General features: G+C 49.0%; 1 protein-coding gene across 1 annotated transcript in view; it reads right to left on the bottom strand.

The window, feature by feature from the left end:
* The window catches only part of LOC119103800 (contactin-3), a 43167-nt gene that overhangs the window by 17512 nt on the left and 8206 nt on the right, over positions 1-17449 (bottom strand). Inside the window, exons 3-4 of the mRNA XM_037227457.1 lie at positions 3173-3313; positions 1151-1354 (exon numbers count right to left, since the gene is read on the bottom strand). Coding sequence (XP_037083352.1) covers positions 1151-1354; positions 3173-3313 — 345 coding nt within the window. The remainder of the gene's footprint in view (positions 1-1150; positions 1355-3172; positions 3314-17449) is intronic.

Here is a 17449-nt window from a genome sequence, read left to right as displayed (position 1 = left end):
ATCAAACAGTTCAGTCCTGTGTCACAAAGAGATGAAGGACATTTTCATAAGCAGAGGGATTACTGCCACCGAAAATTGCATGGAGCTACCATCAGAGGTTGCAACGTACCATCAGGGGTTGGCAATTTCACTACGTAAACAAACTCCAGGGTCTCTATCGAGAAGATCTCGCATCGGTCTCGAGATATCGCTGACCAGAGCTACTCGGACGCGTGGGAGGAGGCATCCTCGATAGGCTCTATCTCTCTAGATCTCTTCTTCCTCTTTCTCTCCATCTCTCAAGCTAAGAGATCTGTCTCTCATCTCTTCTCTCTCTTCCTCGTTGTCCTTTGCCAGGCGGATGGCACTCCTTCACCAGTACAAGCATACCCATCCACTTCCACAACGGCCTCAGACGCTCGCACCGTGGCGTCGCCAACTTAATCGGATTGAATACCGCTCGTGGTAAGCTGCGCCGGCACCAAAACACGAAACAAATCCTCTGGGAGCCGTTTGCAGGAAGCTAGGAGCCATGGTGGACCAGGCTACTGTCAGCCGCATCACGTGGCCTGGACATTTCGGTTTGCAATTCGGCGACTCGGCGATTCTCTGACGACTGGTTTTCTGCCGCTCGGAACGATGCAAGACGGGAATTATTGCTGAAGTGTTGAGCCCATCTGTTTTCACATCACTCCGGTTGTCTTCACACTTGGCGCGTAAACTTCACAAAGGAAAGCATCCTTAACCGTGAACCTCCCTGCTGTCTGCACATGTGGAGCGTGCTCAAGCCATTCAGGACCTAGACAATATGGCGCGTGACCTCGCTTGTCCTCCCGCTCGGTACTGCTCTGCTGCGAGCCAGACATAGGTTAGCCGCACTGGAGACATCCTACCGATCTGGCAAGAGAAGCTCTCCTCGATGGGAAGGGAATGCATACACAGCGATCTCTGGCCGATGGGGAATTGTCAAATGATGGGCACAACAAGGGCATCCCGCGATTGTGCGAAGCGCAGGTTCCATTCAGGTAAGCGTGACCTTCGGATTGCGCCGGTTAAGACAACTACGCTACCACGTGACTCCACAGGACGACCCACGTGTGCCCATACCGGACGTCCAGTCTCAGGCTTAACCCGAGTCCGCCTCGAAGCGCAACGTTCAGCATGTACTCACACTGGACGTCCAGCGTCTGTGTCTGCTCCAGGTCCCTGTCATTGAGCGCCACGGAGCAGGTGTAGACGTCGGCGTCCCCGGGCCGCGCCTGACTGATCTGCAGGTTGTAGCCGTCCAGAAGGCGGAGACGGTTCTGTTCTCGCACCACCTGGTTCTTCAACGTCAGCAGCAAGGTCTGTCGCTTCCACATCACGGACATCGTGCCTGCATCGTGCCGACACAAAGACACGCGTTAGTAGCTGGGGATGTTCTATCTCCTTGCCCGTGCTACAGGAGGCGAATGCCTGAAATGAAATTTGCTGACGTGAACAGCAGCTGTGCGTATGTATATGGTACTATATGAGTAGCATCTCGGATGCTTGCTGTGCAAGTTTCTAAGCTAAGGAGTCGCGAGCACAGCCCTGGCATGCATTCGCTATCGCATATCGTTAACAATTTTAATGTGTCTGACTGATCGTGTGATAATATTAAAAAGAACACACTTATACACCTGGCGTCTCCCTTTCCAGCCAAGCCAATGTCAAGCTGACACGTTTTGATCAAATTAATTTCATGTCAAGTGATCCTGTTCAGCACCTTCCCAAGAGTGTTTTAATTCCCATCCATTTCGCGCTGTCGGTGTTATGTGCAGCGATATTCTCTGTACCAACACGATGAGCGTTTGGCTACAATGGTCTGCCGTCCGATGAGCCATCGACCCTGGGTCCAGACGCGTTCACAGAACCATTGCACAGACACATACAACAAAGCAACCGCACACCGATATCAATGCGCCCCCTGCGCTACTCGCGCAGTCCATTTACTGTTGGGAGGGGCCTGTTACACACCTTGGATGGTACGTGTGGCAAGAATATTGGTGATGTGCCGAAATTAGTGGATTTCGTGTTTAACCAACGAAGTGAAGTCTACATTGCCCAGGCACATCACAACACATGCCGATTATTGGTTGGTTTGCATGACCTTAAGCCTTCGCTAAGTACGGTGCAACTTTCTAGGTTGCACCGTCCCAGGCATCAAGTCATACGGCACGAGGGCACGCTTGGCATGCCAGGGTCACAGCCGCAGCGTTGTTTAAAAAAAAACCGGATATGTGTCTATTTCGAGCGCAGTGGAGGAGCTGCGAGATACCAGCCATCGTCTCCCTCCAGGCGTCTGGTTCAAGGCTAAGCTCGGTTTGAACGAGACACAATGAGTCACTGCCGGTCCTCCTCCGACATCCCAATCCCAACATCCTGTGACGTCATTGGCGGCCGAGCGGCGCCGTCCGCGCACAGCGCACGCACGCTTCCGGCCGCCGCGCCCTGTAGTCTCGGGCGGCCGTTCGCTCCCAGGGGGCGGGCCCAGTGGCCTAGCCTGCCCCTCCCCGCCCCGCCATCCGTCGATACCGACACCATAACGGATCCGGCTTCCCGCGGACGCCATAAATATTGGATCGGTGCGTGGGAGCGGACCCGGGACACGCGACGCCTTCCGTGCGCATCCCGAGCCCGCGGCGGGATGCATGCGGAGCAGGCAGCGCTCGAGGAAACGGGCCGGCGGAGAGGGACGCGGGCTCCGGGCACGCCCGCTTCAGCCCGCAGGTCGCGGGCGATGCGGCAGGTTCTGCGACAGTCATCTACGGCAGGCATTCACCCGGGCTCCGTGACGACAGTCGAATACCGGTAGAATCGTGGGTGTTGTCCTTTAGGGCAAGGGAACAAACACTTGCCAGGTTGCTATAAATCAATTATATCCCCATTGGCCGACATTGGATGCGACATGCATGCCCCAACAGACGTCATCGGAGCGTGTTTTTCATCTTTTTTTCTTTTTTTTGCCAACGACGGCATATTAGGTCGATTGTATTACCATCGGCACACATTGGATGCGACATGCATGCTACAACCGATGTGATCGGGAAGATTTTTTCATCCCTCTGCCAACGACGCCATTTAAGGTCCGACTATGCGACCACATCCTGATTTGTTCCCTCTAGCTCCAATATTTGAGACAAGGCTCTGCACTGGAAGAAGGGTCACTCACCGAGATCTTGAACGACGCAGGGCAGCACGACTGTATCTCCCTTCTTCACCGTGTGCCCCCCTGGCACCGAGACGAACTGAGGCTGGTACAGTGCGCTCGGGTCGTACTCATCGTAGTCGTAGTTTTGTTGGACTGTCTCCGCTGAAAGCAGAGACTCGTATCGTCTTAGGGGTGCTTGACTGTAAACGCTAATACGAGAGACGCTCGTGTCGCCGTCGTAGCTGTGTTTGATGGTCGCCGCCGAGGCCAAGTACACGCGGTGACGGCGCCACCCGAGATCATCTGGATCGGAACGGACGCGGGTCATCGTACGGCGCTGGTCACCGAACGGGCAGCGAACTCTACGCTGCAGCTTCGAGCCTCTGTGTGGAGGCTCAGCCCCAGCCTTCGAGGTAAAGGACACAAGGATTGTGTTGCCATGAACTGCACAGTGAATGCAGGTTAAGAGGAACTGGAACAATGGCAGCCGAAGGGGACAACGGAAATAGAATTGGCTTACCCAGATAGTCTGATTGTTTCAAACCACATTTTAAAGCGGCAAATCTATGATGAGCCTAGTACGAGCTAGATATGATACTCGCCCGGGATTTTGCAAAATACCAGGCTGATTACGCGTCCAAAATCTGAAAATGGCTGTCAAAGCTCCTGTTAACGTATACGTTCATGAAAAAATCAGAGAAAGTGAGTCCGGAGTGAGAAAATAAAAGGGTGAAATCCCACCTCATAACATCCCATGCTTAGTTGGCTTAGGTGGAAATACTTAATATTTGACGAAAAACCAAGAAATGATTAGAGTATGAAGGAGGTTCTAGGCCATTTTAGAATGAAGAGAATACTCAGATTGACTACATTTGAAACATGATTGTGGCATACTTCCTGTAATTCACTGGTGGACGAAAAATGCTAGCCTCATGGAAGAGTGTGTGACTAGTCAAAGCTACAATTTTAGCTGTCCACGCACAATTGTGAATGCTTTGGTTTTGTGTCGAACGGTATCATGTATTGCTACCAACACGCTTCATTGCGATGCTATTTGGGTACTCTGTAAGTTCGCGGGAAACATCCCTCCTTACACACAGTTGGGCTATTCTTGTGTGTAACAGTTGTCATGTGTTTGATTCATGACTGAAAGCTCACAATCATTTTTGATGGTAAGATTATATTGCAACTATGCCTCATTTGCACATTGGTAAAATTATGTGAGTCATGCTGTCTATTTTGTCGCCATCTGCCCTTAGTAGAGGACGCAAATGACAGCATTGTAACTTGCCCAGTCAAAAACCGGCCGGGCAAAGTCAAAGAACGGCGAATGGCGAAGTCGTCTGAACAGCCCGTTATTTCTTCACGCGCTCCACTGAATGCCCTTAGAGCCATATTTGGGTAATGCAGTGTTAATATTTGGACAGAGCATGGAAATAATGATGCTTAGGAAATAACAGGCATCGTTGAAAGCCAACGTAGGGGGCTTGGCACAAACATAAGAAATTTGGGGTTTAATCTGAAAGAGTATGAATGTGTACAGTTTGGTAACCTCGGGTAGACGAGTGTAAAATTTTCAGCTGGTTGCAGCCGGCAATGCTCTATCAACCGCCGAAGCAAATGTGCCTACAACTGCGTTCAACTGACTTCACAACTAAATGACAAAGAGACGGTGACCCCGCATTCGTGTCTGTTGCATGTATGGCCCTACCACCTTTGTTTTTGGTGAACAAGGGGACTTGCTCTCCGACACGTATCCCCTGCATGCTGTTCATTAGCGTTCCCATTTTAAAGCTCCATCTGTTCATCAAATATGCTAATGGCCTTCGCGAAGCTTAGCCAGAGTTGGTTTAAATTCATGCTGTCCTGAGGTGGATAGTTCAGTCTGGTAAAGCGCTATTTATAGTGTCTCTCTGCCATGTGAAGGATGCGTGGTCCTGATCATCATTCCGAACGACGTCACTGAGTTAAAGCTCTGAAAAGCGTACATTTACGAATTCAAGTACGGTTTTATGACAGCGTGGTTGGCCAACATCGCATGTTCATACCCCTCATCGTTTTCTTTCAATGAGAGTGCCCTTGGAACCCACTGGCCCTACTCACTCCCCAAGCGGAGTATGGACTGAGTGGCAATTACGCTTTCATACATATTACCTTGCCATGGCCAAAACTCGCAAGTTGTATGTAACATTTGGGGTAGAAGTCGCGGCGCCACCAGGTCTGGGTTATATTTTGACAGCACTTTAACGCCATTCAAACAGCGCAAACAGATTGGTGCATGCAACATGCCCATCACGCTCGGAATCAAATTGCCCGACATTCAGAAAATTACCGATTACCAGCCAACACCAGATAGCCAGTCAGTAATATGTAGCTCCAGTTCAAGCACCAACATGTTTCGCTCCAGGTGAAGTTGACGTTCTTTTCATGCGCTCCATCTGGTTGAAGTAGCGCTTGGCGACTGACTACCGCAGTGGCATGAAAAGTCCGGCCGGTGCTTTCCTCTTCTCCACACTCACTCAGCGGACGCGCCTGGTGACGCTGCCGGGAGCGAAGTCGGCGCGGTCCGGTATCCCAGGGGGCAAGCGTGCATCATGGACGGTAATGGCGGGCGGACGCCTCGCGGCCGCCGTCTCTACATGACGCCGCGTTCTGTTCAACACTTGGACAATGGCTGTCTCCGGCACTAAGAGCCCCGTTATCTCGACACAGCCGCGGCAGAGGTCGCCTGCGCCGCTGTCGGAGGCAGCAGTTCGTTTTCCGAGAGATTTAATAACGGCCAGTGCATCTTAACTCAGCTGGGAGGCTCCAGCCCATGGAAAGCAGCTACAAAATGTTGATTTCTAGTGTCAGGTTGAAACATGGCCGTCGTCAATGTTGCTTCACAGTCGCACGCTTTATTAAGTTACGCGTTGGCAAAATGTGCCGTATGTATTCAATGATACGATGAGTTTCTTTTTGGAGGATGTCAGACTGCATTGGAGCTAAAGCCGTACACACAAACGCTATTTCAAGCTGCGACGTCACCATGACATGCCCAACGCTAAACTGAAGACGTAGATCGTTGTGTCGGAGCATCGGTATTTAAGTTAAGTACTCTGTTCTCGGAGATAGTAAGATAATCCAAAATTGGTATGGTGCCTAGTCAGCCTATTCCTGCCATTATCCTGTTTCAGATGAAATGTTTCGGATCACTTTCAACGTTGTTTATCTCAAACAGAAATTATTTCATTCAATTTAATATTGAATACAATGCAGCTTGTAAACCACTTAAACTTAGGCTCGGAAACTAGATTACTTACGCCTTGAAGGATTTGTTACATTGCTTATAAGGTTATGGCTGTAAATATTTATTGTGCATCATAATCTGGCTAACTCGGTTCAATATCTCACCTGGTCTGGGCAGGACAGCAAAAATGCAAAATGCGAAGCAAAATACCGGGCAAAACATTAATTTTCAAGCTTCCGCGGAACTAAACATGCTGTGCACTGCAACATTCTATGCAACAACGCTTGCATCCATGAATGCCTCCACTTTCTTCTGACGTTGGCGTAGAGACGACAATTAAGCTAACGAATTTGGCTAAGAATCTGCGTCAAGCACTAGCTTGAAAATGCGTCTAATTTTCTCCGGACTCCAAAATGCCTGGTTTTACGTTATCTAGATCTTCAAAGCTGGGACGAAAACAGCAATAGCGCGCGGACGTAGCAGCATAAAAAACACACACACTTACGCGCGCTGAGCTGCAGCGCTGCAAAACCGAACGTGAATTTCACATTGAATGTGTCGTAACAGGCTCCACCGCGGGACGAGCCATGTCTCTCTGAGCCATGCGGCGTGGCTCAACTCGACCGGCACGTTTGCCATAAGCCATTGATCAGCCTCTCTGCATGAAGCAATCTCTGCAGGCATTGATTGCAGCTTCATGCAGTTTTTAACAACAAATGGCAGAATTCTTCAGCCTTTGCCGGACAGCATCTATTTCGAATAGTGTCGTTGGCGGAGGAATGGCGAGCAGTTCGTGGACCTGACATTGCGCTAGCTCTGCGAAACGAAGGTCTGTGGGTGGCTTGGTGTCGTCAGGGTTCAATATGTCTGGTTTGACATTCGAGGTCATCCGGCGACCTCCCATGTCAGCTCAAATTTGGGTTTGGAAGTAGTCAGCAATATGCTACAGGGAGTAGAACGTGAGGATTTTGGACCAGGGAGTAAAACGTTATGATTTAGGAGCAGAGAGTAAAATATTGCAATTTTGTGGGCATGGAAAACAAAATCCAAATAAATACGCACCTAATCCTCAACCTGAACCACATGAAGTCCAGAAGTGACCTACAACTGATCACGGGCTAGCCGCAGTCGTCGTATGTGTTAACTTTGTCTGATCCTGGAAAATCCACTTTGGTGGTATGAAAAGTCCACTTTGGTGAAACTGGTATGGTGAGTGCTATAAGATGCGCTGTATAATTTGTAAAATAGTTGTATGGAGTCTGGGTGATCATGCAAATTCGTTCAACGTTACAAAGTCATCAAAGCGTCACCCCTCCCATTCGGTTAAAACGGAAAATATAGAATTTCTACGTTATATGAAAAGAAAACAAAATCAAATCTCATTAAGATTTTTGCTAATCAGGCGTTGCAGTGACGCGAGACCACCATCTTCCAACGGAGGAAAAAGCCGAGATCGTGTGTCATATGTGTGTGTGTGAGTCGATATGTGATCGTGATATATGTAATTTGTGATATATGATCGTGTGTGGGTCGCTATGTGCAGGGGACAGCACGCTCTCGGGTACAAATCCCGGACATACTCGTGTTATAGCGTTTTCAAGAGCTGACATCGGGGCCCAGCAGCCAGAGCGCAGGACGAAATGAATCAACTGCTCGGCGCAGGGGGGAAACGGCTACGACGAACTGATGGATTCGAAGCATGTTCAGCCCATAAATACTACAGTAATCGAGGTGAAAACATATAATATCGCCTGTTCCGAAACTAATCTGGACAAGAAGACGCTGTGGTCGGTCCAAGAGAGACTGTGTCATGAAAACAACACTGGCAAATACCCCGGTGTATTGTGATTAATATCCACTAATAAGGGTAGGTCAACCTTCACAATTGCTTTTGCTGCAATTGATAGCAGCGCAAATCGCCACAAATTCATCAATTTATCAACTAAAATTGTTAGACCTGGCCATAACCATAGTAAAAGTAAAGGCATCTTCCTCACAGCCAGCCGATTTTCAAGCATTTCCATTTCAAGCGTGGATAATGCGAGGGTGGATTTCCGCCTTTTAAGCCCTGGTGACAGACGGTGTTTCCAACGCTTTGATCGAAACCATTGGTGTGAGGCGCCCAAGGCGCCCAACTCCATCATCTCAGCTTTCACATCATCTTCATGAAGACAAAATTGTCTTCAGCTGCCAGTTCTGACAATCATCACGTCCGCTACTTACTTGTTGGCTGCCCGTCACACGACGGGTCCAGATAATAATTAGGTGCATTGTTCCACCCATTATGGTTCCTGGTAATTGTTCTCAAGCCATTTACACGCTATTGGTATTGGTTTTCTGTATTTTCACCTGATGACCAACTTCTAGAATAATTGCAAATTTCTGGAAAAGTGAAATGTATTTTGACTAAAGGAAGAGGTGTTTTTCAGCCTACCCGACACTGTGTCCAATTCCTTGAAAACCTAGGATGTTGCGGCATTACTTGCTGAGTATTTTGAGTAATTATTTGCTAGCTGACGGCTTCGGAGATCCTGGTCTTTGCTCGTTGATTTTTCTTTAGTCTACAGTTCGTCCACGAAATTTCAGCGTTTTCACAGATTGCAAGAGACACGTAAACCACAAGTTACCTTGAAATGTTATAGAAGTATTTGGAGCCATAGATCGTTACTAGCTCGGTAGCGTTATGGTTCGCTGGTTAAAAGCGTGACTTTGGTTAAATCCTTTGCGTCTGTTCCGGTTGCGTAAATACTTTTGAAATCACGCTCTCTTTCCCGTTTTCCGACGACACATCATTGGATGCGGTTGCGTAATACGGTTGGATACGGTTGGATACTGTTCCGGTTGCGTAAATACTTTTGAAATCACACTCTCTTTCCCGTTTTCCGACGACACATGATTGGATACTTCCTTTGGCTGTTTATAATCCACATCGGTTTTTGTACTGATTCCGAAGAACACTTTCCATTTCTGTCCATTGCAGTGGGGTGCGGCAATCGAACGGACGAAGCTGCACAATGGTGGTGAAGCCCACAGCCATCTTGCCCATCTCTTAGAAAGTGCTAGCGGTAATCCACGTTTCTTCAGGTCAGCTGGTTTAGAGCTAGCTCAAAGATTCTCTATCACGTCTCATCTAGTGTTAAATCAGCCATACTTCTTGCTCCCATTTCATCCAGCGCCAGAACATCCCATATTCCGCCTACGTTTCCGAAAATAATCCCCTTAAGCCTTCTCAAAGGTCTCATCTGCTTTTCAGAGAGGATATGGATCCATCCTTCATGACAAATAAGAAATATTGAAAACGCCTCCGCGCCAAGTGGAAGTGAATCGTTTTGATCGGCTCGAGGTTTTTTGTGCCTGACGCGCCATTTCAGTCGCCGTTGTGGTGGATCAATAGCGCCGAACTGGGTCACTTTAGGGGGAATTGAAGCCGGATGGAAACGGTCTAGTCCTGGAATGTCTGCTCGCTGCCAGCATCACTTGATTATGAGCCAGCATTTCCCGCAGTAATTCCACGAGTGCTGCTTATAAAAGAGCACTTGCGGATACCAATAGCTTCCGCGCTACAAATAATAGATAAACATTGCTAAGCCGGTTCAACGAACTGATGCAATATGCAAAAGTGTATCCGAACTAGGAAAATCAGCTTCACTTGGTCTAAAATTATTAAGCTGTTTAACGTTTGTATCACTCGACTTTATCTGATGTAAAGTTGGCATGGCATGTCAGCCTTTTACACTCAAGCTTTCGGCATTCATGATCATTAATTTGTTTCCTTCTCGAGTCAATGTACCATGGCTCAGTCCATGCACAGTTCACCGACAGTCATTAGTTAATTTGTTCTTGGTAATCAAAGTGTTAAGTGTCACCAGATTCCTAAAACTTCATTGCTATGAGCGTGGCCAGGGAGGAGTAAAGCAAGGCAGGTCTTCCCTCTGTGTACCCTCCTATGTGTGACCTCGATACTTATGTTATAACAAAACACAGGCGGGGGAGGGGCATGACTTCCCAACTTGTCGAGAATGCTGAACATTAATCTTATGGCGACGTATGGCATGGCATGTATGGAAAGGCTTTGTTTCAAGGTCGGTTTTAACACCCCACTGTTTGAGACGTTCCTTTACATATGCACCACTGTGTACTTAACTTGGCACGAATGTCTAGAGATGAAAGGGACTCCGGTAGTGTAGTGGTTAGGCTGTGCGTCTGGGAAACCAGAGGTGCGGGGTTCTATTTCCTGTTGTGCTCCCCCCCCCCCCCCCTTCTTGCCGGGGTGAGAGGCAGGTGACGCCATATAGCATCAGCAGCCAAGTGTGCCATAGATCCCCAGTGACACACAGGGAACTGATGAATATCATATAAATGTTCTGCATGTCGGTGTGGAGACACGCGACATCGATACCAGGCCGTCATAATAAAGCGGCGGATGCACGGCCACTCATTTTGACTACTCGTTGACCTAAGCTTCTGGGCCATGTTGCCGAAAACCCGCGTCTACAATAAAACAGCTCGAATGCAAGTATCTTAGCTACTTGATGCCGAAAAAGCATTGATCTGCATTTATTCATGTTAAATATTTCGTCCTGAAATGAAAGTGACCATCGCTCTAGGAGGGGCTGGCTCGGGTCACAAATGACGCCCAAAAGCCACAATTTTCGCATAACAATGTTAAAAATGTTTTGCTAGTGCAGCATAATATTTGTCCTAGCCTTTGCTGATATATTCCCCTACATATTTAGGACAGCGTTCACATTTATATCGGGTTTTGATCCGAAATAGCCACATTGAAGATCGCTCGATGCAGTTCACAGCCCTGCTCTTCTTAGGACACAAACCTTTGTAGTTTCTGAGCTACACACCTGCTCAGATGTGCAGACTTCTTCGGGAAGACTATTTCAAGGTCACCTAGACATCCATGACGCCAATATGACGCCATTCAAACCCTACCATTTCATTAACCACGCGGCGGTTAAGACCAAGGCAAATATAATAGTCGAAGCGCTCATATCTGGCGCTGGTGAGCATGATTTCCAAGCATAACGGCAGTCAATTGGCTCTCAGTATTGTGCCAGGTGCGATAACGCAATTAAACAAGAACATCTTTGGAAACATTAACTACGTATTTACTATACAGGGAAATCGTGTTGTCTAGAAAGGTGTTTCTCCTTAAAAGTACACCTCTAGTTATAAATGAGCATATTTCATAATATCCATTGTTTACAAAAACATCTTCAAACGCGGCATATTCCATCTAAGTATGTCTTGCACTGAGTGACAAACATGTAGGCATGTTCACTATCATTTGATGCGAACATGTGTCGGCGTTGAGTAAGTTATCAGATATGCTCTTTGCTTCACATAACACGCATCCATATCACTGGCAAGTAGAACACATCGATGCCCCGCAAGGGACAGGATGTAGCGTAGTCTTCAGACAGCACATTTGGCGTATCTGATGCCTTCATACCGGATACGGACCTGCGTGCACTTAAATACACGGAATGCAATCACAGACGAAGACCTTTAAAAACAGCTTGAGGCAGGAAACAAGCTGATATGAGGCGTAGCGTAGCAGTGGGGCACCACCTAACACGCCAACGTTGGAAGTGCAATTAGCCTCCACAAACACCACGATAAGGTGAACTTAAAAACGAACGATTCGTTGCGTGAGCGGACGCCCTGGCATGCGTGAACGGACGCTCAGTGAGAGGACGGGACATCAATAGGCACTGCGCGTGAGGCCGTTCGGTTTGCGCACTTGCGCGTTTTGTGTGCATAGAGATGTCGATGTCCCTGTCCACCCAAGCACGTATGTTTGTTCGATTGAAAGGGAAGGCTAAATATATACATATATATGGCAAGAGCGCACGCAGTGGTCTTGCCATTTGTTTTGGTCAGAGGGTGCTGGAAGCATCAGTCTTTTCCAATGGAAAACATCGGCACCATAGCATCATACTGCACCTCATGTCGCACTCCGACCAATCAAACGCGTCCTTTCTCTTTCTTTTCACCGCTCGAATCATTCTGACTAGTGGCTGGTCGGCCATCCTGCACCGTTTTGCGCTGGCATTCAGCGGATTGGCTGGCTGGGTGCTGCTGTCGCCAGTTCCTCGAGACCAGTCGGTGGTACGTGTGCGTGGGCATCTTGTGGGGTGGTGGAAACCAGTACTTATATTCCCCGATGAATGAGCAGCCGGGTGCACTAAATGCATGAATGATAGACAGGAATGCACTTTACGACAAAAACATGTGCGTTCCCCCGAGTGTTACATGCCTGTACTTTGCAATTTGCGTTGTTTTATGTCACGTCTCAGCTCAATTTCGTATTCTGTCGTTGCGTATGGAAGGCAAGATCAGCGTGCTTTATTCACACTGCTACCAAACAATTTGCCAACAGGTCAGATATCCAGTTCCAGAGTACGCTGCAGAAGAGCAATACTCCCTCCCCTCCACCTGAGACACGCACATCAACAATGCCACACTGGCTCGCCCGGAGCATCAGACAACTCCAGCACTGACCATCTGCTCCAAAACACGTCCACCTAATGAAACGTCCGTCCGAACGCCGCCACATCCGACTGCAGTTCCAGCACCTATTGCCAATCTCCGCCATAATACGGTTCCCAGACGCCGATGGGCCTGGTTGCAAACTTCCGTCTCCATCTCAATAGAGCCTGATTGGGAATATCGCCCGGGGCGCGCCGCGCCGACCGCCGCGTGTGCGGCCGAGCGCCAGCTCGCCGCGCCTCAGACAAACGACGCGCCGTCGGCCGGCGCGCCGCAGACATTTGACGGCCGCCGCCGGGCCCCGGCGGAACCGTTAGTTTCCCGCCGCGGAGGTCACGTGTCACATGTCACGTGCGGTGACGACGGCTGTGGTACTGCGGGCGCGGTCAATCACGGGGAGACGCGTTCGCGCAAGGTATATTCGTAGGGCTTTGGTGCAACATAAGTTTTGTTAAAAGTAAAAACCCGCGGCTTTTCGATGAAATGGGCGAAGATGCGGCGAACCATTCTGTCAAGTGTCGACTGCATTGATTTGAGTGTTGGGCGCGAAATATCAATGCATTAGTGGAAGAACGTTCTGCCGCCACTCATCCCGTCGCAACGACGGTTGCATCCGAATAGCTCAAGCGGTGAGATGCGCTGCCAGCAAGAAAATCAAGATAAAGTTCCGTATTACTTTCTGTATATTTAGCCATAAACAGCATGGGTGAGCATAAATCGACAACTTAAATTGCAGCATTTCGTTCACGCGCGGGCCGATACAATCCCATACTGGTTATCATCATCTCATCACATCTCATCTATATGTTTATATATATATATATATATATATATATATATATATATATAATATCATCACCAAACCGTCTCAACCAAAACGCTGACATTTTCAAGCTTTTCTGGCCAACAATCTGACAAATTGTGACAGGTTTCTGGCTTTTTACGTTGTCCGGATGGCAGAGCAAACCCTTTTTTTGGGAGTCACGTCAAGATTAATCGTTGCTTTTCCAAGAGTACACACTGGCAAGTCGCGATCCACCATCCAGAGCCGATCTTTAGCCGAATGTTTTTCATCATGTGTGTAATGAAAACCCATTCCACAGTATTTTGTAGACAATCAGGTGCTCTAGGCGGCTGTCGAGGAGTTTCAATGATCAAGGGAATGATGTCATGACACATTCAAGTGGATTTCGGTGCTGAAATAAGTGAGTTTACTCACATAGTTGCATAAAAGCTGTTCCTTAGAGCTGGTTTTACACCCCTCGCTAGCACAGACGTTACAAAGGAGGATACAAAAAATAACAGCACAGATACAGGACAACGCACTAGTAGAGAATGGGCCACATTTGAAGTTGCTATTTGACAGATAGCTGGAGCTGGCACGTCGCAACAGGAGAACAGTAACGTAAATTGACAAATACAGATGCGAACATCAGAAATGGAATAGGGTGACAAACGTTACTATTTTCATAGCAATGCTTTGCTCACTATCAAATGCTACAAGATAATTTCAAAATTCTGTCCCTGCTGGTGACTTCAAAATAATTGGCGCATCTATCTCTACGCTCTCTACAGTCCCAGCATCGAACATACAAAAGCTTGCAGAAAATCTGAATGCATCACAAAGCTGAAGCAAGCTGCTCAGATTTACCACACCGCGTGCCTTTCCGCGTGCGCCGGTGGCGTTTTTTTCCCAAGATAAAAAGGGAGTTGAGGCCGCAAGCTCTCGTGATATATTGGCCTCCGGAATCGATCCGACGGGCTTCGGAACCGCACGGGGTCTTATTGGATCTGGCGTTGTCTTCAAGCAAAATTTGTCATAGGAGAACATGGTCAGCATGCATGCTAAATTAAACCTATGGCTGTTTTCAGAATATGGGTGCATTGAATGCATTGAAAAGAGCTATAGATATAATTGTCATTCTATGAGTGTTGTCCGTAATTCACCATCTTATACCACTTGTCTAGTTCTGGCAAACTGAAGCCGAACATTGCTTGAAGTATTTGTGCTGTGATGGATTGGACACATTTATAAGGACTAGTTGCATTGTTGCTTGGGATCTGTGAGGTGATCCAATGGTTATACAGTTTTATCCTGCGTACCCGAAGACGATGCGTCGGCGACACTGATCTTAACAGCTATCAGTCTCGCATCTTCTTTTGCACTTGACAGTAAAGTAGACCGTGTCCAGCTACATAACAAACAGTGGAGCATAAAGCGATATAAGATCACTCTTGCTACCTATTCTAAAACCTTTAAAGTGAAGAATGACCTATTTGAAGATCGGAATTGCTCCAATGTAACGACCAGCTCATATCCCACCAGCAAACCACCCAGCGGCAAGGATTTGACGGCGACGAAGTTTGGCGACCAGGCATTGACGGTGACAGCAGAAATCAGATATGTGTCCAATGAATGATTCGATCGTCGCGGCGATGTCCATTAAAGACGAATGCCTAAATCGGTCCGCTCCGGCTCACATGTCCCGGCCGAAATCGCATCTTTGACTGCATCCTAATCCAATCTGCAGGGCTCGATGTCCACCCGTGGCATCAGCGAATTTAGAAAGATCTTTCAGAGTTCCATTCAGCAGTGTCCCCGTTGTCCGCTTTGTCCAGCGAGCGCGGCGCTCCGGCTGCAGCGCCGGCCCATTGGAGAGAGCGGACCCGTTAAAAGACCTTGTCAAGATCCACGTCAACTGTGCCCGAATTCTACATCCTGGCGGCCCGTTCGTTGCACGGCGACGCGCCTTTTTGAAGCGCGCGGTCGGTTTCTCATCCAAATGTTCACTAAGTCGGATATAAATTCCGCCGGACGCCGTGCTCTGCAATTGCGCCACTGTCAGAGGCACGGTCAGTCCTCCGTCGTGCCTCGGGAGAGCCCAAGGCGAAGGGCGGAGGGCGCCGGGTGGAGCGGACCCCGACACGGCGCGGGGGCGAGTGCTCCGCTGTCGAGTGCAGTCGTAACGGCGTGCGCCGGCTGGACCCCACCGCAGGCAATCTGAGTCGGAAGGCGGCGCATTGCGGCATTATCGGCGCGGCGGAGGCGATTCTGGCGAGATCAATTCTGGCGCAGGCGGGGCGATCCAGGCGCAGATCCCGACGAGGCGCGCCGAGGCCTCGTAAATCGCCGTCGGACGCCTAATCGCAGCTCTCACGTCAAAAACGCCTCCGAACACGCCGACTTGATATGCAGATAACTTTGCCGGAATTGAGCTTCGGACGACTTAATGCAGTCAGCGGGGATTCGACTTTGTAAGCCACCGCCGGGAGAGCGGATGTCGCGCGGCCGCTGCCCGCGCGGCGCCGCGGATATCACATTCATCTCCCTAAGTCTTCAGATGAGCGTGACGCTGTGCATACTCATGAGATAGAAATCAACGTCGTGCGCGACCCAGCATCCACTTTTGGCTGCGGCGACCGCGTGGACAATAGGCGGCCATGCCACCCGGAGTGTTTGTGCTCCACTGGACGCAATGTGGAAATGCGAAGCACTTGCCGCAAGTGGCGACTCCGCGTGATTTTGAATAGCACGTGGCACCTCAAAGGCGCGAAGATATTGTTTCACTTTTGGGCCGACTGCGTCCCTGACCCCAGCTCACTAAAACGTAACCTTTCTTTGGGCACAAAGACTTCCCCCCATCCATACCAAAATATCACATGAGCGCCATGTGACAGCATGGAGATAATCGACAAAGCATGGGCATGCTAATCTTTTGCTTCCCGTTGCGAATGCTGCCGAGTCGCCATGCGTGGACCGCCCTTTTACAAATGTTGACAATGTATGCCGTACAAACACGAAGCGCTGAGTACGGCGCAGGCGCTAACTTTGGTCCATCATGTCCGGAAGTTCACATTTCCGCGGCTGATGGCGGCGGCCAGTCGCTTCTTGAGAGCCTATGATGCCACTGGTGAGTCGTTTAAAGGGCGCAATCGATCTGCTTTGTAATAACGCGGACACTGACAGCAGCCGTTTGGGAGCCAATTTCATTACCGATGGCGCATGAACTATGGCGGAACGGGTGAATGCGACGCTCCAGGAAATGCGCCTGGACACTTGCGATATTACATGCATGAATTCATCGGGGACCAAGAACACATTGGCCCCGCGTTGGCGTAATGAAACGCTGTCGTGTTTAAAGTCGTATGTGAACGTTGATCGCCGTGAATTGTAAGAAGCGTATTTGAGCGTCACAAACACGGAAAACCAAACATTCCATTACCGTTAATACTAGACAAGCTGTTCATCGCGCGACTGCCAAACCCATGTTGTGGCCGAGTGAAACAAAGATAAGTGCTTTCGAAGCGCAAGAGCCAAGCAGCCAAATGACAACCATCGCCAGTTTGTGTGCTTTCCGCACATTCAGGACAAGTCCTTCTCTGCTCCACGACCTTTTGTCGGGTTTGAACAGAATGAGTGGCAATGTTGGCGCCACTGACCGACGCGCCCCCAGCAGCTGTCCTTCGCCCCCATTAGAACCATACCCTGCCTTCTGTTCTTACTTTTAAATCTTCGTCCTGCTATCACTGTTTCAGAATTATCCTATGTCGCATCCATGGCATAT

Source organism: Pollicipes pollicipes, unplaced genomic scaffold (assembly GCF_011947565.3).
Source record: "Pollicipes pollicipes isolate AB1234 unplaced genomic scaffold, Ppol_2.1 Scaffold_2555;HRSCAF=2994_pilon_pilon_pilon, whole genome shotgun sequence".
Classification (NCBI taxonomy): domain Eukaryota; kingdom Metazoa; phylum Arthropoda; class Thecostraca; order Pollicipedomorpha; family Pollicipedidae; genus Pollicipes; species Pollicipes pollicipes.
Note: the sequence above shows the minus strand (reverse complement) of the source record. Positions and strands in the feature narration are given on the sequence as shown.